Source organism: Mesoplodon bidens (assembly GCF_964165515.1).
Source record: "Mesoplodon bidens genome assembly, chromosome: 6".
In the NCBI taxonomy this organism is placed as follows: Eukaryota; Metazoa; Chordata; class Mammalia; order Artiodactyla; family Ziphiidae; genus Mesoplodon; species Mesoplodon bidens.
The window spans coordinates 84023164-84047517 of NC_138162.1; the positions used below are offsets into that span (position 1 = coordinate 84023164).

Below are 24354 nucleotides of genomic sequence, written 5' to 3' on the forward strand. Positions count from 1 at the left end.
GAGGCTCTGTGGATGGGGAAGAGGGGTTGAACTGGACTGAAGAAGGGACCATAATAGCCGCCAGATCATGGGAAGGCCCTGTGTGCTTTCTGTAGCTACCAAAGAGGCCACAAGGCTTCTCACAATATGCGCAACTCCTTTTATTCTGAAAAGATACATCAGTTTTGATTGCTCTACCCCATCCAAAACCCTTCTCTCTCCAGCCTCCTGCATCTTCTCCATGTGGTACTCTATATTTCAAGGATCCGTTCTTGGCCCAGGCCCATAGATCCAGCTATTTATTTCTAAATCACTGCTTTAAGTCCCTCAGGCATCTCAGCTTCATTACGTGCAAAACAGACTCGCATTCCTCCTTGCAAATCTGAGACTCCTTCACTTTTTCCTGTTTTCTGAAATAACGCCTGCCAATTCCTGAGCTGTTGTCCTTGCCACCTCAATTGCCTGCACCCTCCATGTCTATCCTATCACGCAGTTCTTCTGAGTACATATGTCCAATATTGCACCCTCTACATCTACCCTTCACATAGCCAGAGGGATCTTACTAAAACAAAAATTTTATATTTACCATATCCTTGTATAAAGCCTCTCTGTAGAGGGCGTCCCACTTTCCTTAGGATAATGACCTAAGTCCTTAACTGGTCTATGGCCTTGCAGGGTTTGGACCCTTCCTGTATCAGCAACATCACCTCTTGCCTTGGCTTTCTCTACCACAACCTTCCTTCTGGTGCCCCCTGGTCTCTTCATGCACCATACCCACTATCTGGGGTGACCTTCTATCTCCCCAAGTTACCTCCCTTTGTCTAGTTAAATCTATCATCTGGTTTAAATGTGGCTTCCTCAAGGAAGCCTCCCCGGATTGCTGAGACTTGGGCGGTCCCCCTGAAGCTCAGTGTCACAGAACTCAGCACAGCTAAAAAGGATAATCTTGTGCATCATCCATTTAACATCCATTTTCCTGATAGAATGCTGGTTCATAAGAGTAGAAACTGAGTCTGACTTATTTCCCTTGATATCACCAGGGCAGTGCCTTGTACATGGAAGGCATTCAGTCAATATTTGCTGAATGAATGACCATCTAGAAGTTGACAAACTTTCACAAGAGCCATAGAGAGAGAAACAGAAGGCAGGAGAGCCAGTATGGAAAAGGGGGAGCCCAGAGTGTTCTAGCTTAAAGTGTCCTTTTATAATCTAATACATGAGAAAAATGCCTTCTAAAGTCCTTTCTTTTGTGTACTTTGAGGCAATGACAAGTAAAAAGACTTCCGTGGAGGGAAAAAAAGGCACTTACCGATCTCCCATGAGACGTTCTCCATTTCTTTTCTGTGCTTTAGATACATGGGCCACACGTGGCCCTCAAAGTACCCTGGGGTGTCTGGAGGCTCGTAGATCCTTGTACTATCAAAATACGTAGGAAACTTTACGTTGACATAAACACAATTGATAAAGTAAAATAATGGTCAGGACAACGGGGAAATCACTCAGAGACTGAGTCTGAACAGGATTAAGACTACACTTTTTAGACTCAATGCCAGTTACAAAGACAACACCCAATGGATTTAGTCCCCTGATCTAAAACATGAACTCTAATTCACTCACTACCATTCATATTATTTTCCTCCCTCTAGTGATTTATAAAAGAATTGAGAGACAAATATTAATGTAAATAATGAAAGAGATACTGATATGTTGTAGTAAGCTTTAAACTAATCGGTGTTCTCTGTGGCTGTAGCAGAATACAGGCCCCCTAATTTAAAACCAAAATCAACATGGGATTGCTTCATATGAAGATTTAGGAAAGATGAGCCAAAGAGCTTGTTGTACAAGAGCCTTTTCTTAGAAAAGTAATTTGCATTACTCCATGTGGGTGACCATTTATGGAAAAAGGTCTTGCTCTTTGTATGAAGAATTGAGGCTACTCTTGCTTGAAAAATGACATATACACATTGCTCAATAATGCTGTTTCCTTGTTTTTCCTAAAGTTTGTCTTTTGAATTACAATCCACAAAGGCAATTTCAAAACTTACCTCCTCCTCTTCTTACATTCTTCATAAGGAATGGTCAGAAAATAGCTTCTATTCCATATAGTGTCAAGGGGCCTAAATTAACAGCATATTTAGTGCACAAAATTTTTTCCCCATTCATTCAGAGTCAATATTAGAGTGGGGAATGCTTACTTATAATTATAGAGAAGGAAACCTTCGATAATTAAGATGGGAATTTCCTCAGTGTTTCCCTTGTCTCTTGATGCCAGAGGGTGTGCTGCGCTTTCCATCCAGCAGGAAATGGCGGACATCATTTCCTCCATGTTAAGTGCTTCAAGCACTTCAAACAAACACACAAAAATATGAAATCAATACAACAAAAGTTTTATGCTGTGGCTTTTTATGATGAGTATAGCCAGTGGTCTATAAATATATAAAATAACACTATTTTATTTACCCTTCAAAACACCTAATTAGGGACTTTCCTGGTGGTCCAGTGGTTAAGAATCTGCCTTCCAATGCAGGGGACACGGGTTCGATCCCTGGTCTGGGAACTAAGATCCCACATGCTGTGGGGCAACTGAGTCTGAGCACTCTAGAGCCTGCGCACCACAACCAGAGAGCTCACGTGCCACAACTACTGAGTCCGCATGCTCTAACTAGAGAGGAGCCCGCATGCCACAACTAGAGAGAAGCCCACACACCACAATGCAGAGCCTGTGCACCACAACTAAGAGCCTGTGTGCCGCAGCTAAGACTAAAAAAACACCTAATTAACAAATATTTTAGACAAAAAATATAAACTCTAATATTGATAAAGTGGTATGCTTGATATATTTTCATTCTGGAAAATTTTATTTATCTATTTATTTATTTTTGGCTGCATTGGGTCTTTGTTGCTGCACGTGGGCATTCTCTAGTTGCTGCAAGCGGGACTACTCTGTTGCAGTGCGTGGGCATCTCATCGCAGTGGCTTCTGTTGTTGCGGAGCACGGGCTCTAGGCGTGCGGGCTTCAGTAGTTGTGGCTCTTGGGCTCTAGAGCGCAGGCTCAGTAGTTGTGGCGCACAGGCTTAGTTGCACTGCAGCATGTGGGATCTTCCCGGACCAGGGCTCAAACCTGTGTCCCCTGCATTGGCAGGTGGATTCCTAACCACTGTGCCACCAGGAAACTCCTGGAAAATTTTAAACATATACAAAAGTAGAGCATAGAGTACAATGAACTCCCATGTCCCCATTACCAGCTTTGACAATTATAAACTCATTGCTTTATTTATAACTTCTATTCCCCCTTGACTATATAAAAGTTTAACATTTTTGGATGACAAAATATTTATAAATTAGTTTGAAAGATATGACACACTGGTGAAAATACCTGCAATGTATTTGGCAAAGAATGGATATCTTTAATATATAAAGAGCTCTTACAGATAAATAAGAGGAGGAAAATCATTAAAATAATTTACAAAGGATACATGTATGTCACATTCAAATTCTAAAATGTGCATACTTTTAGAGTTTACAGTTGTTAATGCTAGAAAAGTACCCTATAACAGTGATTCTCAAAGCATGCTATCTACACTAGCAGCATCAGCAGCATCTGAGAACTTATTAGAAATGCAAATTCTCAGCCCCACTCCAGAATGACTGAACTGAGCCATGTGGTCTTAAAGGTTTTTTAGTGGAAGGTTTTTAAATTATGAATTAATTCATTTAAAAGATATAGAGCTATTAAGATTTTCTCTTTTTTTCTGGTGTTTGTTTTGGTTAATTTGAATTTGGTAAGACTGTCAATTTCATTTAAGTTTTCAAATTTATTTGCATAAAATTCTTCATAATATCATCTTTTTTTTTTTTTTTTTTGCGGTACGCAGGCCTCTCACTGTTGTGGCCTCTCCCGTTGCGGAGCACAGGCTCCGGACGCGCAGGCTCAGCAGCCATGGCTCACGGGCCCAGCTGCTCCGTGGCATGTGGGATCTTCCCGGACCTGGGCACGAACCCGTGTCCCCTGCATCGGCAGGCGGACTCTCAACCACTGTGCCACCAGGGAAGCCCTATCCTCATCTTTTTAATGTTTGTAGGATTTGTAGTGATATTAACTTTTTGGTTTTGAAATATGTAATTTGTGCCTTCTCTATTTTTTTAATTGATCAGTCTTATTTAATTTTTTTGAGGATCACTCAGATTCTTCAATCTGTAGGTTTATGTCTTATGCCAAATTTGAGATGTTTTACATCATTACTTATTTGAATACTTTTTCAGCACCACACTCCTCCTCTCCTTCTGAGCTTCCAATGATATAAATGTTAGATCTTTCATTATTGTCCCACATTTCTGCTCTTTTTTTTTTTTTGGCTGCTTTGTGTCTTCATTGCTGCACGAGGGCTTTCTCTGGTTGCGGCGAGTGGGGGCTACTATTTGTTGTGGTACACAGGATTCTTATTGTGGTAGCTTCTCTTGTTGCAGAGCACAGGCTCTAGGCACATGGGCTTCAGTAGTTGCAGCACACAGGCTCAGTAGTTGCGGCATGCAGGCCCTAGAGAACGTGGGCTTCAGTAGTTGTGGTACATGGGCTCAGTAGTTGCAGTGTGAGGGTTCAAGGGCATGTGGGCTTCAGTAGTTGTGACGTGTGGGCTCAATAGTTGTGGTTCACAGGCTCTAGAGAGCAGGCTCAGTAGTTGTGGTGCACGGACTTAGCTGCTCTGTGGCATGTGGGACCTTCCCAGACCAGGGATTGAACCCTTGTAACCTGCACTGGCAGGTGGATTCTTAACCACTGCACCACCAGGGAAGTCCCTCTGTTCATTTCATTTCAGTCTACTTTCTCTTGCTTGTTCAGATTGAATAATTTCTATTGTTCTGTCTTGAAGTTCACTGATTCTTTCCTCTGTCATATTTATACTGTTGTTACACCCATCCAGTGAGTTTTAAAATTTCAATTATTGTATCAGTTTTCAGTTCTAAAATTTCTATTTGGTTCTCTTTCACATCTTCTCTTTCTTTGTTGAGGCTTTCTAATTTTTTACTTGATTCAAGAATGGTCACAAATGCTCACTGAAGCCTTTTTATGAATACTGCTTTAAAATCCTTGTCAGAATTCCAGCATCTGTGTCATCACAGTATTAGTGTCTAATTGTCTTTTCTCATTCAAGTTGAAAGTTGCCTGGTTCTTAATATGACAAATGATTTTTAGTCTCATCCTGGAAATTTTGGGTACCATGCTATGAGGCTCTGGATCCTATTTAATCTTTATTTTTGCAGGCAGTGTTCCTGTTTAGGTGTAGTGTGCAGGTCCAGGTGGGGTGGATGTTCAGCTGCCTGCTGGGCCTCACCAATACTGAGGTGGGGGGTGACTGTGGGGGGAAAAGAGGAAAGCATGCGGGTGTGGCTTCATTACAGCTCAGTGAGGATAGAAGTTCAGCTCTCAAGTGGGTCCTGCTGCGAGTAGTTGACACTGCCTGGTTAAGGAAAGTGGAGTGCCAACTAGCACCACCTCACACTGCCTTATTCGGTCTCTTTGCTGCCAGGTAGGTGTGGAAGTTCAGCTCCGTTCGGCACCACTGATATGATCCCTATGACGATGTGGAAAGCCAACTCACCATACCTTGCTGGTGCTGATGGGTCCAAAAGTCTAGCCCTCCACTGGGCCCTGCTAACACCATGATGGGAAGTTGGTTTTTTCCTTTTGTTTGCCTACAGTAAGGTGGATATTATCAAAATAATTTTCTATTCTGTTAGGCCACCCTTTTTCTAGTCCTTTGACTATAGGGAACAGGTTTCTTGGGAATTTTGGGTTGTACCTATTGATGGTTCCATGTTGTACACTTCTCCATCACCAGTCACCCCCTTCCAGATATATGAGACAGATAAAAAACAAAAAACAAACAGGAAACTCACAGCTATGTCATTCCTCAAGATCCAAAGTCCCCAGTCAGTCTTCTCTCTTGATCTTTCAGAGTCTTTCCTTTTTGTTGTATTCCATCCGTGGTTTTTAGTTATAAGAGGGAGGAATAGCAAGGAATGGGGCCAAGCCATCTTGGCTGGAACCAGAAGTACCATCAGTTTTAATGTATTTCCACTATCATTCAGTTAAAAATATTTTCTAATTTTCATTGTGATTTATTCTGTGACCCATGGGATATACAGAAGTGTTTTGCTTCAGATAAAATGTGATAATGTCTGGAATTTGTTTCAAAATAATATAGAAGGAGCAGGTGGGTGAGGGTATAGATGAAATATAATTGGCCAAGAGTTCATCATTTTAAAATCAGGATGGTGAATTCATGAGAGTTCATTATACTTTTCTGTCTTTCTTTGTATATATTTAAAATTTTGCATAAGAAAAAGTTTTTAAGAATCAGACAAAAGGTACTGATTAATTTTCAAACACTTGGGAATTTACTATTTACTCTTTTGCTATTGATTTCTAATTCAGTTCTCTGTGATTAGAAGATATCTCTATATTACTTCAATACCTTGAAATGTATTAGGACTTGTTCCATGTCCTTGTGTATGCCTTCCATTTTGGTTAACGTTCCATGCGTTCTTGAGGAAAAAAATGTGTATTCTGCTGTTGTTGGGTACATGTTCTATATATGTTAGTTTGGTCAAGTTTGTTGTGTTGTTCAAATCTGTTAGACTCACAATTTTTGTCAGTTTGTTCCATAAGTTACTGAGAAAATTGTATTAAGGTCTCCCACAATACTTATAGATTTGTCTATTTGTCCACTTAGTTTTGTCAGTTTTTGCTTAATGTATTTTGAGGTCATTATTATTAAGTGCATACAAATTTTAGACTGTTTTATATTCCAGTTGAATTGATTCACTGAGCTCTCTTTATCTCTAGTAATACTCTTTGCTTTAAATTTTACTGTGTCTGATATTAGTACAGTTATACTAATTTTCTTTCAGTAGATATTTGCATGGTATATCTTGTTCTAGCCTTTTAATATTTACTTTTCTATATCCTAATGCTTAAATATATCTCTTATAAGGAGCTTATAGTTGGCTTTCTAAAAAAATCCAGTCTGACAACTTTTGAGTATTTCATTTTAGTTAATTTAACTTTATATAGCTACTGATGTTTGATTTAAGCTATCATTTTACTATCATCTTCTATTTTTCCACCATCCTTTGATATTTTAGTTCTGATTTTTACTTCTTTTGCATTTATCAGCTATATATATATATATATATATATATATATATTTTTTTTTTTTTTTTTTTTTTTTTTTTTTTGCGGTACATGGGCCTCTCACTGTTGTGGCCTCTCCCGTTGCGGAGCACAGGCTCCGGACGCGCAGGCTCAGCGGCCATGGCTCACAGGCCCAGCCGCTCCACGGCATGTGGGATCTTCCCGGACCGGGGCATGAACCCGTGTTCCCTGCATCGGCAGGCGGACTCTCAACCACTGCGCCACCAGGGAAACCCCTATCAGCTATATTTTAATGATTCTACCTACTTACAAATGTGATAGCTATATACTTTAATACTATTGTTATTGTTTTAAAAAATATTTATTTATTTGCGGCAGGAGTGCTCCTTAGTTGTGGCAGGTGAGCTCCTTAGTTGTGGCGTGCAAACTCTTAGTTGAGGCATGCATGTGGGATCTATTTCCCTGAGCAGGGAACGAACCTGGGCCCCCTGCGCTGGGAGTGCGGGGTCTTAACCATTGTGCCACCAGGGAAGTACTGATAGCTATATACTTTAAAACTATTGTTTTGGTAGTTATCACAAAGATTTCAACATTACCTTGACTTACCTTAAATTTGTACATTTACCTAAAAGTGCAGATTTCTCCTTAAGATAGATTCCTGGAAGTGGGACACCTGAACACATGGCATGAATATTTTACCATCTTTGGGACACGTGCTCAACCTCCTTTCCAGAAAAGGTTGTACCAATTTATATTCCCATCTATAAGTTTTTGTTTTATTGGGCCTATGCCATTACTAATTATTAATCTTTTAAAAATCTGTTGGGCTTCCCTGGTGGCGCAGTGGTTGAGAGTCCGCCTGCCAATGCAGGGGACATGGGTTTGTGCCCCAGTCCAGGAGGATCCCACATGCTGCGGAGCAGCTGGGCCCGTGAGCCATGGCCACTGAGCCTGCGCGTCCGGAGCCTGTGCTCCACAACGGGAGAGGCCACAGCAGTGAGAGGCCCGCGTACTGCAAAAAAACAAAAAAATCTGTTTATTAGGTAAGTGAGGAAAAAATAAGTTATAATTCTTTGACTACTTTTCTTTTTTAAATTAAAAAAAAAATTTGGCCACACTGTGCAGTATGTGGGATCTTAGTTCCCCAACCAGGGATCAAACCCGGGCCCTTGCAGTGAAAGCTCCAAGTCCTAATCGCTGGACCGCCAGAGAATTTCCTTGACTACTTTTGAGGTTGACTTTTTTTTTTTTGGTGGTGGTATGCGGGCCTCTTACTGTTGTGGCCTCTCCCATTGCGGAGCACAGGCTCCGGACGCGCAGGCCCAGCGGCCATGGCTCACGGGCCCAGCCGCTCCACAGCATGTGGGATCCTCCTGGACTGGGGCACGAACCCGTGTCCCCCGCATTGGCAGGCGGACTCGCAACCACTGCGCCACCAGGGAAGCCTGAGGTTGACTTTTTATTGTACATTTATTAATCATATAACCTTTTGCTTCTGTGAATAATTATTCACATCATTGGACATTTTTCAATTGGGATATTAGTGTTTTTCTTATCAGTTTGTAAGAACTTATTTAGATTAGGAACAATTCTTCGTCAATTGTTGAAAACAGTTTTTCCTTGTTTAGCTCTTACTTTGTAATAATCTTCCTTAATAATCTTTAGAAAAGGGGGAGAGAAGAAAAAAATATCTTGGCTGCAGCTCAAGACACAAGAATAGATAGCCAGTCAAGGATTTTGCCTCCCTTAAAACTATCATGTTTCTGTAAAAACTGATTACACAACATTCTTCCTCCAAGGTTATCAAAGTTAAAAATAAAGAACAAATTTTATGGCTCTTTAAGAGATCTCTCTCTATTGCTAGTTTGCGTAAGCACTCAATGATCATCTTGTTAATTATAAATGTTGATAAGACCATAAATATAGTTTACTAGTATGACATTCCTTTACAGGCCTATATAGATGTTTTTCTGATGGACTTTACTCCGCTGGCTTCAAAGCAGTGTTAGACTGGGCAAGAGGGTAAAGTGAATCCATCTAAAAAATATTCACTATTTTTTTGAGCAGTGAAAAGACTCAGTACCTTGGTCACTGAGAGAGTAAGCTCAGAAGATAGATAGCCCTAAAGTTCACTACAAGCAAGAGGAGTAGACTAACAGAGACCCACCTTACCCCACCTTCAAAAGAAAAATTTATTTTCCAATGTTTTCAGTTTTAACTGTAAAAGTAGGGAAAAGGTTTCATTTATTTAAATAGCTGAACCTAAATCAGAAACCCTTACAAAAGCATGCTAAAGTACAGCAACATAATTTAAACTTATTTTGAGACTCTCTTCAGAGATAGCAAAGTTATTTGGGTTTGAAAAAGGAAACAAACATTATTGCATAATGTTTTGTAAGCTCATCTACTTACCATCATACTGAAGAAATCCATTTTCATCTGTCTCTATCTCAGACTTTGGCTGGAAAAATAATAAAGTACCCATAAAAACTGTGCAGTGCAGAAATAATACAATCATAGAATGAAGAGTTGATAAACCTTTATTTTAACAAATGCTTTGGATGGTGAGGATAAATAAAATAAAAGATTAGCTCCCATAAGTGTGCCATCTAGTGGAGAACTAACACTACTGCATCGAGCCTCCCTTCACTACAAAAGCACAATCACTCAGCAAACGCTTTTGGATGTAATTCAATTAACTTTGCTACTATGACTTCTTTTGGTTAAATAAATTATCTGAGAAGTTTTATAGATACCTTGAAGAAATTATCCTGAGATATGATACTGCAGTTTGGAAGGCGTTTCTGCAAATTCTTAGCCAGTGTTGTCTTCCCACCATTTGTCACACTGAACAGCAACAAAAAAAGAAAACAAAGAAAGAAAATACCAAGAAGGAAGATGCATTAAAAGAACATAAAACATTTAAAATTGATCTTAGAAAATGGATATTTAAAACAATATGTAATACCTAAGAAAAAATTATTTCTTTCATAGATAGGACTTTGTTGGCAAAAATCATAGGCTCAAGCAGGTCGGATGCAATAAATGATAAGAAATAAGCTGGAAAGGATGGAGCAGAAAGGTAACTAATATTGGGCAAGTGAACTGCGTAATACTAAGACTTAAATTACAGCTATTGCATTGGAAGCAAAAGAATTTTTTGTCTATGCTGAAACATTCACAAGGTTCACATGCCACACAGAGAATATGAGTAGCACACTTTAGTGCAAGTATATAAAACTGCACGTGATCACTGTGATTTTGCTTCAATGCACAGTGAAGAAAAATGGAGGAGTGGCTTATTACAAGCCCACCTATCATGACTTTTCATCTCCTTTGGAATGCCTCCTTTTCCCCAATCTCTCTCCACTTTGGCGCTGGTTGGGAGGTCCATTGTAGCTTATCACATCCTGTCAGTTACTTGTCCCCTCTGGCTGGACTGTGACATCAAGGAGAATGGCGACCCTGACAAACTCCTCTGTGTATGTATCTAGTTTTCCAGTACCCAGAACCACGCATAGTTGGGGGGGAAGCACTTCTCCAGTCAGTCACCCAAAGAGTTTTTAAAACCTGGGGCTTATGTACTTCCAAAGAGTCTATGGACAGATTCCGGGTCTTTGTGAACTTGAAAGATATTATATCTTTATTTTCAATAAATTCTAACAGAATTTTGGTATTCCCTTTAATTAAAATATAAGTCACAAGCAACAGTATTATTAATAGTACCTGTGGCTTTTTCACCAACAGAAATCACAGACAGGTATTTTCATATCATGTTGCACTTGGGGCAGACATCTTGAAGTACCATTGACACTCTATTACTTGAAATTTACAGCAGCTTTTAGACTCACCACAGGACACCATTATTTAGTGAGTTAACAAAGAAGCATGTGTATCATAATGCTACAAATTTGCTTTTAAAAATATTTTTATAACTATATTATTATAATAACTGGTTTCCTTTGTATTTCTGTATTTTATTTTGTGCATTTAAAACCACTACTCGGAAAAAGCAAGACTTCATCATACCACCAAATGTCTACAGCACAAAAAACTTCTGACTGCACATGAATTGTGCTTATTCTGAGGTAAGATGAATTGCAGTATGTTTATAATCTAGAAAGGGGAGAGGAACTAATACTTATTCATCAAAATTGTTTATTGGATATAATTCAATTATTAGCTAAATATCTTACACCTACAAAAGTATTAATAGAAGAAACTTGATTCACACTTTTTTATGGTTTTTTTTTTTTTCTGTTTAACCTTAGATCACACAATTGGGTAGGATATGGGCAATCTCCTTAAAAATGGAAAAGTGGGTGGGTATTACCCTATGCATTGAGAAAATACTGTTATGAGAATTTTTTTCCCCCTTTACTGAAAATGTCTGTAATCCATGTTGAATGCCCATAGTTCGATTATTGAATTTTGGTTTAAAATACGTAGTAAACAGGGATAACTTTATTACAGTATGAGCAACCTGGCTAGAAAATGTATCATTTTCTAGACTTACCTCTTTAGTTAAGATCATGCAATTGAACCAACAGTAATTAGATCCCTTCTCACTGACTTAGCTAGAGCCAATGAGAAATAAGCACCCCATTTTTGTAGACTTGGTAGAGATGGACCAGCTAGAAGGCAGTCCAGGTCAGAAAGATGAGGGAGGGGTAAAAGTATGTAACAAGTCTGAGACTAGGACCTGTAACTAGACTGTCACCATCCAGGTCAGGTGACACCTTAAGAGTCAACCCTTCTCCTTCAGCATGCTCATACCCACCATGCACCAGCAGGCTCACAGCTTCATGCATGTGCTCTCCAACCCTGGGGCCAGAGTGTCCAGAGAGGAGCATGTTCTATCCTGGGGTCTAGGGAAGGAAATGGGGGACTCCTTGGGCTCACTTGCTCCTTTGTTCATAACACCCAAATACATGCACAACTTCTAGTCCATTTGTTTTTTATGTGACAGGTGAAAAGAGAGGTCACTGTATTTGGAACATGGCATTTGGGAAGGGAGAAGTTAAAAAGGCTGTCTGTAATTACTCCAACAAGTGGAGAATCCATTCTGCAATCCATTCGCCCAAGGTAGATAATAATTTTCCCAATGTCCAGTTGAGGAAACTAAGGGTTGAAAAGCTGTATTCTCATAAAACTTGCTCAAGGTAACAACTAGCAAGTAATGGAGATGAGATACAAAGTCCAACTCTAACACCCATGGAGTTTACATTTTTTAACATTAAGGAACTTTGCGAGAATCTGATGAAAGTTATAAAATCTTTCCCCAGAAAAATGAACATCTTCACGCATGCATTAAGTTTTCAGGAGGTTCATGGATGCCACTTGAATCCTCCAGAACCTTTACTATTCCTTGCAGTCTCAACTGAATATTTAGTTCATAGGGCAGCAAGTGGTAAGTACATGAGAGAGATACGGCACAGTGAGTTTGGAGGAAGGAAGGCAGGAACTGCAGCTGAGTCTGGCAGGGGCTTTGCACAAGCAGCAGCACTAAAATGAAATCCTGGCACTTGCTGAGGAAGAGACAGTGAAGAGAGGCTTTCTGAGGAAGTTATGGAACCAAATGCACGTGGCACGAAAGCATGACACAGGTTTCTAGACAGAGGGCATCATACTGGAATATTGAGATGAGGGGAATTTATTCACACACGTGCAGAATAGAAGTCAGATTGGATTCTGTAGTGGACCTGGTAGTGGCCTCCCCAGGTTCCACCCCTGTTTTCAAGGTCTGGTTGGGATTGACTCCGCTTTCAACTCCAGAGCAGGGCCCCAATGGCCTAAACCAATCAAGGCAATCCCCTCACTTTTGCCACAGTAACTGTGGCTATGTGACCCAGGTGGTCCTGTCAAAGACCCTCGACCTAGGGGAAGCAAAGCACTTTTTCCCCCTAGTGACAGGCTAAGAAGAAGCATGAGGTCCCAGGAGCTGCTAGTAGTCCCTTGCGACCAAAAAATGGAGCCAAAAGGAGGAAGACACAGAGAAGAGGCAGCGAGAAATGGAGTCTTTGGTGACACCACTAAGCTCCTGTATCAAATCCTTCCTGTACCCTGCCTATCTGCCCACCCCTGAAGCTAATACATTTTATTATTTTTGGATGGTCCTCATATATCAGGAAATTTAGACTGCATTTTAAATAACTGGGAACCACTGAATATTGTTCATCAGGTGAGAGAAAATTTAAAAATTCTGTATGAAGATTAAACTGGTAGAGGTATGCAGGGAAGCTTGAGGAGGAGATTGGAATTAGGGAATGAGGGCTTGAACTAGGATGGTGGCAGTGAGTGTGGAAAGGAAAGGATGGATGAGAAGCAACGCAGAGAAAAACTGAACTTGGTTCTGATTAGATGGGAGCAAGTCAAGGCAGAGTTCTGGCATTTAATTCATTCAGTGTTACTTCTAATTGATTACTTACTGTAGCTATGTAATGCAATAATATGATGATCTCCCCCAAATTATAAACTTTCAATTTCAATAGTCTTAAATATTTCATTAACTATACGACACATAATGTGAAAGGACTCAGAAGAAAGACGAGCATAATACACTAGCAAAACAAATAATGTCCTTTTAAGTTGCTGTTGTCTTATTTGAATGCCCACTTCTTGGTACCATGGGTAGGGTGACCATAAAATTTAGGACACTTCTGAGAGGGAGAGGGGTGAATGATTAATAATCATGCCAGGGAAATAAGGACTACCTCAAGATGAAAAGTATGGGGAAAAGGGGTAGACGTGAGGTGATTCCTTATTCCACATGTCCAAAGCTGGGCATAACGGGGAAGAAATGATAGATTTTCTCCTATGTCACACTGGAGGAGCAGCCATATGGAGAACGATAAATCACCCTAAACCAACGTAGCATCTGATCAGGACTTGCCTCTGGTGTCAGCTTTAGAAAACAAACAGTAAAGCAGGTAAACTTTGTGTACTGACTCCCCTGTTTCTGTTTATAGGAAACTCGCCCATCTCCTGTTGGCATTTATATAGCCAATGCTCCACTGTTTTAAATTCAAATGTACTGTTCTCTTTTCTGGGACTCAGGAATCCTTCTCACTGCTTCTCCTTCCCCCACCACATCCACATGGAAACACCCTTTGGACATCCTGAGTATCTCGATCAGCTGTTTGTAGCAAAATTACTCACCCACCGATTCCAATGACAAATGTTTTCATAGTTAGCTTTGAAAATCACGTCTTCCTAAAAAAAAAAAATAAAAAATCGAAGGCACATCACTTAGGTGTCTAAAGAGATAAGAGTCCTAACTTACAAGGGCCAGATGAGGGGGAAAGATGTCAGTGATCTTTGGGTTACCCCCCTAGGATTATCCACATTCTGTGGGAAGGCTTCACACTATACTGGCTTCTCTCTGCCACAGTCTCCAGCTACGTGCCAACAGCTGACAGTGCTCAGGGCCTGTAAGCAAATCAAGTGAACTAAAGGGGCCCCCACGGCCAAACATACATCCTTGAGGATCTGTTTTCAAGGGCATGGCAGGTTGCTGAGCCACAAGGAACACTACAGAGTTTCATGCTCCCCTCAGGCAGGTGGCCTATCACCTGCATGACTCAGCCCAGGGATGACCCATTACCCCCAAGGCAGAGAAGTGGCAGAGATGGCTTCTCTCTCCTTCTGAAATGAGGAGACAGTCACTGCTGGCCAGAGGCAAGAGGAAGTGAATTCTCTTTAAGTATGCTATTTCCTCACCCTAGGGCCAGGGTAGACAAACTTTCAAAAATAAGCCAGTTAGTAAATCTTTGAGGCTTTACGGGCCAAGAGACAAAATCAAGATTATTATGTAGGTATTTATATAATAAGAGAGAAAACATTTCCACAAACTTTCTGATGGAGGTCAAAACATAATAATAATTCAGTACAATTTTTTTCCCCGTAATTCATGTCTACAAATGAGAAGAATAGAATTCCTTTTCTATTGGGATAACATTTCCCTTATTGGATATCAGAGTGAGTGTTCCCTAATACAAAATGGACTGCAGGTGTTCAGGCAGAGGGCCAGGTTTTATTTTTTAAAATTTTTTATTGAAAAAAATTTCTTTTAATATATATTTATTTATTATGTGGTTGCGCCAGGTCTTAGTTGTGGCATGCGGGCTCCTTAGTTGTGGCATGCATGTGGGATCTAGTTCCCTGACCAGGGATCGAACTCAGGCCCCCTGCATTGGGGGTGCAGTCTTTTTTTTTTTTAACATCTTTATTGGAATATAATTGCCTTACGATGGTGTGTTAGTTTTTGCTTTATAATAAAGCAAATCAGCTATACATATACATACATCCCCATATCTCCTCCCTCTTGTGTCTCCCTCCCATCCTCTGTATCCCACCCCTCTAGGTGGTCACAAAGCACCGAGCTGATCTCCCTGTGCTATGCGGCTGCTTCCCACTAGCTATTTTACATTTGGTAGTGTATATATGTCCATGCCACTCTCTCACTTTGTCACAGCTTACCCTTCCCCCACCCCGTGTGCTCAAGCCCATTTTTTACGTCTGCGTCTTTATTCCTGTCTTGCCCACAGCTTCTTCAGAACCTTTTTTTTTTAAGATTCCATATATATGTGTTAGCATATGGTATTTGTTTTTCTCTTTCTGACTTACTTCACTCTGTATGACAGGATCTAGGTCCATCCACCTCACTACAAATAACTTAATTTCGTTTCTTTTTATGGCTGAGTAATATTCCATTGTATATATGTGTCACATCTTCTTTATCCATTCATCTGTCGATGGACACTTAGGTTGCTTCCATGTCCTGGCTATTGTAAATAGAGCTGCAATGAACATTGTGGTACATGACTCTTTTTGAATTATGGTTTTCCCAGGGCATATGCCCAGTAGTGGGATTGCTGGGTCGTATGGTAGTTCTATTTTTAGTTTTAAAGGAATGTCCATACTGTTCTCCATAGTGGCTGTGTCAATTTACATTCCCACCAACAGTGCAGGAGGGTTCCCTTCTCTCCACACCCTCTCCAGCATTTATGGTTTGTAGATTTTTTTAAACTTATTTTTTGGCTGCGTTGGGTCTTTGTTGCTGCGCGTGGGCTTTCTCTAGTTGCGACTAGGGGGGCTACTCTTTGTTATCATGCACAGGCTTCTCTTGTTGCAGAGCACGGCCTCTAGGTACGCGGGCTCAGTAGTTGTGGCGCACAGGCTTAGTTGTTCCACAGCATGTGGGATCTTCCCGGAGGAGGGCTCGAACCCATGTCCCCTGCGTTGGCAGGTGGATTCTTAGCATTTGTATTGTTAACCACCGCACCACCAGGGAAGCCCGTTTGTAGATTTTTTGATGATGGCCATTCTGACTGGTGTGAGGTGATATCTCATTGTAGTTTTTTTTTTTTTTTACCTGGGCCTCTCACTGTTGTGGCCTCTCCCGTTGCGGAGCACAGGCTCCGGACGCGCAGGCTCAATGGCCATGGCTCACGGGCCCAGCCGCTCCGCGTCATGTGGGATCTTCCCGGACCAGGGCACGAACCCGTGTCCCCCGCATCGGCAAGCGGACCCTCAACCACTGCGCCACCAGGGAAGCCCTCATTGTAGTTTTGATTAGCATTTCTCTAATGATTAGTGATGTTGAGCATCCTTTCATGCGTTTGTTGGCAATCTATGTATCTTCTTTGGAGAAATGTCTGTTTAGGTCTTCTGCCCACTTTTGGATTGGGTTGTATGTTCATTTGATAATGAGCTGCATGAGCTGCTTGTAAATTTTGGAGATTAATCCTTTGTCAGTTGCTTCATTTGCAAATATTTTCTCCCATTCTGAGGGTTGTCTTTTCGTCTTGTTTATGGTTTCCTTTGCTGTGCAAAAGCTTTTAAGTTTCATTAGCTCCCATTTGTTTATTTTAGTTTTTATTTCCATTTCTCTAGGAGGTGGGTCAAAAAGGATCTTGCTGTGATTTGTCATAGAGTGTTCTGTCTATGTTTTCCTCTAAGAGTTTTATAGTGTCTGGCCTTACGTTTAGGTCTTTAATCCATTTTGAGTTTATTTTTGTGTATGGTGTTAGGGAGTGTGCTAGCTTCATTTTTTTAAATGTAGCTGTCCAGTTTTCCCAGCACCACTTATTGAAGAGGCTATCTTTTCTCCATTGTATATTCTTGCCTCCTTTATCAATGCTAAGGTGACCATATGTGTGTGGGTTTAACTCTGGGCATTCTATCCTGTTCCTTTGTTATATATTTCTATTTTTGTGCCAGTACCATACTGTCTTAATTACTGTAGCTCTGTAGTATAGTCTGAGGCCAGGGATTCTGATTCCTCCAGCTCCATTTTTCTTTCTCAAGATTGCTTTGGCTATTCGGGGTCTTTTGTGTTTCCATACAAATTGTGAAATTTTTTGTTCTAGTTCTGTGAAAAATGCCAGTGGTAGTTTGATAGGGTTTTGCACTGAATCAGCAGATTGCTGTGGGTAGTATAGTCATTTTCACAATGTTGATTCTTCCAACCCAAGAATATGATATGTCTCCCCATCTGCTTGTATCATCTTTAATTTCTTTCATCAGTGTCTTATAATTTTCTGCATACAGGTCTTTTGTCTCCTTAGGTAGGTTTATTCCTAGATATTTTATTCTTTTTGTTGCAATGGTAAATGGGAGTGTTTCCTTAATTTCTCTTTCAGATTTTTCATCTTTCGTATATAGGAATACAAGAGATTTCTGTGCAATAATTTTGTATCCTGCTACTTTACCAGATTCATTGATTAGCTCTAGTAGTTTTCTGGTAGCATCTTTAGAATTCTCTGTGTATAGTATCATGTCATCTGCACACAGTGACATCTTTACATCTTCTTTTCCGATTTGGATTCCTTTTATTTCTTTTTCTTCTCTGATTGCTGTGGCTAAAACTTCCAACACTATGTTGAATAATAGTGGTGAGAGTGGGCAACCTTGTCTTGTTCCTGATCTTAGTGGAAATGGTTTCAGTTATTCACCATTGAGGACAAATGTTGGCTGTGGGTTTGTCATATATGGCCTCTATTATGTTGAGGTAAGTTCCCTCTATGCCTACTTTCTGGAGAGTTTTTATCACAGATGGGTGTTGAATTTTGTCAAAAGCTTTTTCTGCACCTACTGAGATGATCATATGGTTTTTCTGCTTCAATTTGTTGATATGGTTTATCACATTGATTGATTTGCGTATATTGAAGAATCCTTGCATTCCTGGGATAGACCCCACTTGATCATGGTGTATGATCCTTTTAATGTGCTGTTGGATTCTGTTTGCTAGTATTGTGTTGAGGATTTTTGCATCTATGTTCATCAGTGATATTGGCCTGTAGTTTTCTTTCTTTGTGACATCTTTGTCTGGTGTTGGTATCAGGGTGATGGTGGCCTCGTAGAATGAGTTTGGGAGTGTTCCTCCTTCTGGTATATTTTGGAAGAGTTTGAGAAGGATAGGTGTTGGTTCTTCTCTAAATGTTTGATAGAATCTGCCTGTGAAGCCATCTGGTCCTGGGCTTTTGTTTGTTGGAAGGTTTTTAATCACAGTCTCAATTTCAGTGCTTGTGATTGGTCTATTTATATTTTCTATTTCTTCCTGGTTCACTCTTGGAAGGTTGTGCTTTTCAAACAATTCGTCCATTTCTTACAGGTTGTCCATGTTATTGGCATATAGTTGCTTGTTGTAATCTCTCATGATCCTTTGTATTTCTGCAGTGTCAGTTGCTACTTCTCGTTTTTCATTTCTAATTCTATTGATTTGGGTCTTCTCCATTTTCTTCTTGATGAGCCTGGCTAATGGTTTATCAGTTTTGTTTATCATTTCAAAGAATCAGCTTTTAGTTTTATGGATCTTTGCTATTGTTTCCTTCATTTCTTTTTCATTTATTTCTGATCTGATCTTTATGATTGCTTTCCTTCTGCTAACTCTGGGGTTTTTTGTTCTTCTTTCTCTAACTGCTTTAGGTGTAAGGTTATGTTGTTTATTTGAGATGTTTCTTGCTTGTTGAGGTAGGATTGTATTGCTCTAAACGTCCCTCTTAGAGCTGCTTTTGCTGCATCCTATAGGTTTTGGGTCATCGTGTTTTCATTGTCATTTGTTTCTAGGTATTTTTTGATTTCCCCTTTGATTTCTTCAGTGATCTCTTGGTTATTTACTTGTGTATTGTTTAGCCTCCATGTGTTTGTATTTTTTACAGATTTTTTCCTGTAATTGATATCTAGTCTCATAGCATTGTGGTTGGAAAAGATACTTGATACGATTTCAATTTTCTTAAATTTACCAAGGCTTGATTTGTGACCCAAGATATGATCTATCCTGGAGAATGGTCCATGAGCACTTGAGAAGAAAGTGTATTGTGTTCTTTTTGGATCGAATGTCCTATAAATATCAATGAAGTGCATGTTGTTTAATGTATCAGTTAAAGCTTGTGTTTCCTTATTGATTTTCAGTTTGGATGATCTGTCCATTGGTGAAAGTGGGGTGTTAAAGTCCCCTACTATGATTGTGTTACTGTCGATTTCCCCTTTTATGGCTGTTAGCATTTGCCTTATGTATTGAGGTGCTCCTATGTAGGGTGCATAAATATTTACAATTGTTATATCTGCTTCCTGGGTTGATCCCTTGATCATTATGCAGTGTCCTTCTTTGTCTCTTGCAGTAGCCTTTATTTTAAAGTCTGTTTTGTCTGATATGAGAATTGCTACTCCAGCTTTCTTTTGATTTCCATTTGCATGGAATATCTTTTTCCATCCCCTCACTTTCAGTCTGTATGTGTCCCTAGGTCTGAAGTGGGTCTCTTGTAGCCAGAATATATGCGGGTCTTGTTTTTGTATCCATTCAGCCAGTCTGTGTCTTTCGGTTGGACCATTTAATCTATTTACATTTAAGGTAGTTATCAATATGTATGCTCCTATTACCATTTTCTCAATTGTTTTGGGTAATTGCACGTATTTACCTTCTCTTGTGTTTCGTATCTTAATAAGTTCCTTTAGCATTTGTTGTAAAGCTGGTTTGGTGGTGCTGAATTCTCTCAGCTTTTGCTTGTCTGTAAAGGTTTTAATTTCTCCGTCAAATCTGAATGAGATCCTTGCTGGGTAGAGTAATCTTGGTTGTAGGTTCTTCCCTTTCATCACTTTTAATATATCTGGGGCTTCCCTGGTGGCGCAGTGGTTGAGAGTCCACCTGCCAATGCAGGGGACATGGGTTTGTGCCCCGTTCCGGGAAGATCCCACATGCCACGGAGTGGCTAGGCCCGTGAGCCATGGAAACTGAGCCTGTGCATCCAGAGCCTGTGCTCCACAACAGGAGAGGCCACACAGTGAGAGGCCCATGTACCACAGAAAAACAAACAAACAAACAAAAAACATAAATATGTGTGCCACTCCCTTCTGGCCTACAGAGTTTCTGCTGAAAGATCAGCTGCTAACCTTAAGGGGATTCCCTTGTTTGTTATTTATTGTTTTTCCTTGCTGCTTTTAATATTTTTGCTTTGTATTTAATTTTTGATAGTTTGATTAATATGTGTCTTGGCATGTTTCTCCTTGGATTTATCCTGTATGGGACTCTCTGTGCTTCCTGAACTTGATTGACTGTTTCCTTTCTCATATTAGGGAAGTTTTCAACTATAATCTCTTCAAATATTTTCTCAATCCCTTTCTTTTTCTCTTCTTCTTCTAGGACCCCTATAATTTGAATGTTGGTGCATTTAATGTTGTCCCAGAGGTCTCTGAGACTGTCCTCAATTCTTTTCATTCTTTTTTTCTTTATTCTGCTCTGTGGTAGTTATTTCCACTGTTTTATCTTCCTGGTCACTTATCCATTCTTCTGCCTCAGTTATTCTGCTATTGATTCCTTCTAGAGAATTTTAAATTTCATTCATTGTTTTGTTCATCGTTTGCTCTGTAGTTCTTCTAGGTCCTTTTTAAACGTTTCTTGTATTTTCTCCATTCTATTTCCAAGATTTTAGATCATCTTTACTATCATTACTCTGAATTCTTTTTCAGGTAGGCTGCCTATTTCCTGTTCATTTGTTTGATCTTGTGGGCTTTTACCTTGCTCCTTCATCTGCTGTGTGTTTCTCTGTCTTCTCATTTTGCTTAACTTACTGTGTTTGGGGTCTCTTTTTCGCAGGCTGCAGGTTCGTAGTTCCCATTATTTTTGGTGTCTGCACCCAGTGGCTAAAGTTGGTTCAGTGGGTTGTGTAGGCTTCCTGGTGGAGGGGACTAGTGCCTGTGTTCTGGTGGATGAGGCTGGATCTTGTCTTTGTGGTGGGCAGGACCGCATCTGGTGGTGTGTTTTAGGGTGTCTGTGACTTTATTATGATTTTAGGCAGCCTCTCTGCTAATGGGTGGGGTTGTGTTCCTGTCTTGCTCGTTGTTTGGCTTAGGGTGTCCAGCACTCTGGCTTGCTGGTCGTTGAGGGGGGCTGGGTCTTAGCGGTGAGATGGAGATCTCTGGGAGAGCTTTCGGTGTTTGATATTACGTGGAGCTGGGAGGTCTCTGGTGGACCAGTGTCCTGAACTTGGCTCTCCCACCTCAGAGGCAGAGGCCTGACACCCAGCTGGAGCACCACGACCCTGTCAGCTACACGCTCAGAAGAAAATGGAGAAAAAAAGAAAGAAAGAAAAGAAAATAAAGCTATCAAAATAAAAAATAATTATTAAAAATAAAAAAAATTTGGGCTTCCCTGGTGGCGCAGTGGTTGAGAGTCCGCCTGCCGATGCAGGGGACACGGGTTCGTGCCCCGGTCTGGGAAGATCCCACATGCCGCAGAGCGGCTAGGCCCGTGAGCCATGGCTGCTGAGCCTGCGCGTCCGGAGCCTGTGCTCTGCAAGGGGAGAGGCCACAACAGTGAGAGGCCCGCCTACCGCAAAAAAAATAAAATAAAAAAAATAAAAAATAAAAATAAAAAATTTTTAAAGTAATTAAATAAATAAAGAAAGAAAGAAGAGAGCAACCAAACCAAAAAACAAATCGACCAATGATAACAAGTGCTAAAAAGTATACTCAAACAAAGAAACAAAAAATGGACAGACAGAACCCTAGGACAAATGGTAAAAGCAAAGCTATACAGACAAAATCACATGAAGAAGCATACATATACTCACTCACAAAAAGGGAAAAAGGAAAAAATTATATATATCTATCTATATATATAAAAGGAAGAGACAACCAAATCAATAAACAAATCTACCAATGATAATAAACTCTAAATACTAAACTAAGATAAACATAAAACCAAAAGCAAATTAGATGCAGAAAGCAAACTCCAAGTCTACAGTTGCTCCCAAAGTCCACCACCTCAATTTTGGGATGATTCATTGTCTATTCAGGTATTCCAGTGATGCAGGTACATCAAGTTAATGTGGAGATTTAATCCACTGCTCCTGAGGCTGCTGAGAGAAATTTCCCTTTCTCTTCTTTGTTCGCACAGCTCCTGGCATTCAGGTTTGGATTTGGCCCTGCCTCTGCATGTAGGTCACCTGAGGGCGTCTGCTCTTCACTCAGACAGGACGGGGTTAAAGGAGCAGCTGATTCGGGGGCTCTGGCTCACTCAGGCTGGGGGGAGGGAGGGGTACAGATGGGGGGCGAGCGTGCTGCGGCAGAGGCCAGTGTGACATTGCAACAGCCTGAGGCACGCCGTGTGTTCTCCCAGGGAAGTTGTCCCTGGATCATGGGACCCTGGCAGTGGCGGGTTGCACAGGCTCCTGGGAGGGGAGGTGTGGATAGTGACCTGTGCTTGCACACAGGCTTCTTGGTGGCTGCAGCAGCAGCCTTAGCGTCTTATGCCCGTCTCTGGGGTCTGCGCTGATGCTGATAGCCATGGCTCGCACCCATCTCTGGAGCTTGTTTAGGTGGTGCTCTGAATCCCCTCTCCTTATGCACCCCGAAACAGTGGTCTCTTGCCTCTTCAACAGCTCCAGACGTTTTCCTGGACTCCCTCCCGGCTAGCTGTGGCGCACTAGCTCTCTTCAGGCTGTGTTCACGCAGCCAACCCCAGTCCTCTCCCTGGGATCTGACCCCTGAAGCTCGAGCCTCAGCTCCCAGTCCCCACCTGCCCCAGCGGAGGAGGAGACAAGCCTCTCAGGCTGGTGAGTGCTGGTTGGCACCAATCCTCCGTGCGGGAATCTCTCCGCTTTGCCCTCTGCACCCCTGCTGCTGCGCTCTCCTCCGTGGCTCCAAAGCTTCCACCCTGCCCACCCCCCCATCTCCACCAGTGAAGGGGCTTCCTAGTGTGTGGAAACTTCACAGCTCCCTCCTAGAGGTGCAGGTCCCATCCCTATTCTTTTTTCTTTTGCCCTACCCAGGTATGTGGGGAGTTTCTTGCCTTTTGGGAGGTCTGCGGTCTTCTGCCAGCATTCAGTAGGTGATCTGTAGGAGCTCTTCCACATGTAGATGTATTTTTGGTGTAATTGTGGGGAGGAAGGTTATCTCCATGTCTTACTCCTCTGCCATCTTGAAGGTCTCCGGGTGCGGAGTCTCAATCACTCCTCACCACCAGGGAAGTGGTGCCACCAGGGAAGTCCCTAGGGGGCCAGGTTTTAGCTGCAGCCCATTGCTTATTGACCCCTGGTATGGGGGGTGGAGGACAGCTTCATGCAAGGTCCCCTAAGGCTCACCAAGGCAGTCCTGTGGATATTCCAAGGACCACTGTCATCTCTTTAAGTGAAAAGATGAAGCTCAGCTGCAGGGAACCTTAGCATAGTGGTTCTAGAAGGTTGCCTCTGACTGATGCTGCTCTTTTTTCCTGACTGCTCTGGTGGGGTGACCAGGAACCTAAGCTGTGCCACCTGGGGTGTGTGGTGGCTGAGCTGGAGGCTCTCAGCCACCCTCCCAGTTCCTATCCTGTGTCCCCAGTGGGGAGGTAGTAGGGAAGAGCGTGGTGGAGGGAGGGCTGTTGTTCCTTGGCCTGTCCTCAGTTTTTTCAGAACACAGTTGGCCCTCCATGTCTGAGGGTTCCACATTTGCAGATCCAACCAACAGTGATTTGAAAGTATTTAGGGGAAACAATTTCAGAAAGTTCCAAGAAGCCAAACTTGAATTTGCTGCACCAGCAACTATTTATATAGTATTTTCATTGTATTTACAACTATTTTCATAGCATTTACATTGTATTAGGGATTACCTGTAACCTAGAAATGATTCAAAGTATGTGGGAGGACATGCATAGGTTATATGCAAATACTTTGCCATTTTATATAAAGAACTTGGGTACCTGTAGATTCTGGTATTCCTGGGTTGGAGGGTGTTGTCCA

The 24354-nt window shown here is 41.3% G+C and overlaps 1 protein-coding gene across 1 annotated transcript in view; it reads right to left on the reverse strand.

The window, feature by feature from the left end:
• The window catches only part of NMRK1 (nicotinamide riboside kinase 1), a 33628-nt gene that overhangs the window by 5686 nt on the left and 3588 nt on the right, over positions 1–24354 (reverse strand). Inside the window, exons 2-7 of the mRNA XM_081236654.1 lie at positions 14294–14347; positions 9892–9982; positions 9548–9596; positions 2175–2322; positions 2025–2096; positions 1289–1395 (exon numbers count right to left, since the gene is read on the reverse strand). Of these exons, the coding sequence (XP_081092780.1) occupies positions 1289–1395; positions 2025–2096; positions 2175–2322; positions 9548–9596; positions 9892–9982; positions 14294–14322 (496 nt within the window). The 5' untranslated portion in view covers positions 14323–14347. The remainder of the gene's footprint in view (positions 1–1288; positions 1396–2024; positions 2097–2174; positions 2323–9547; positions 9597–9891; positions 9983–14293; positions 14348–24354) is intronic.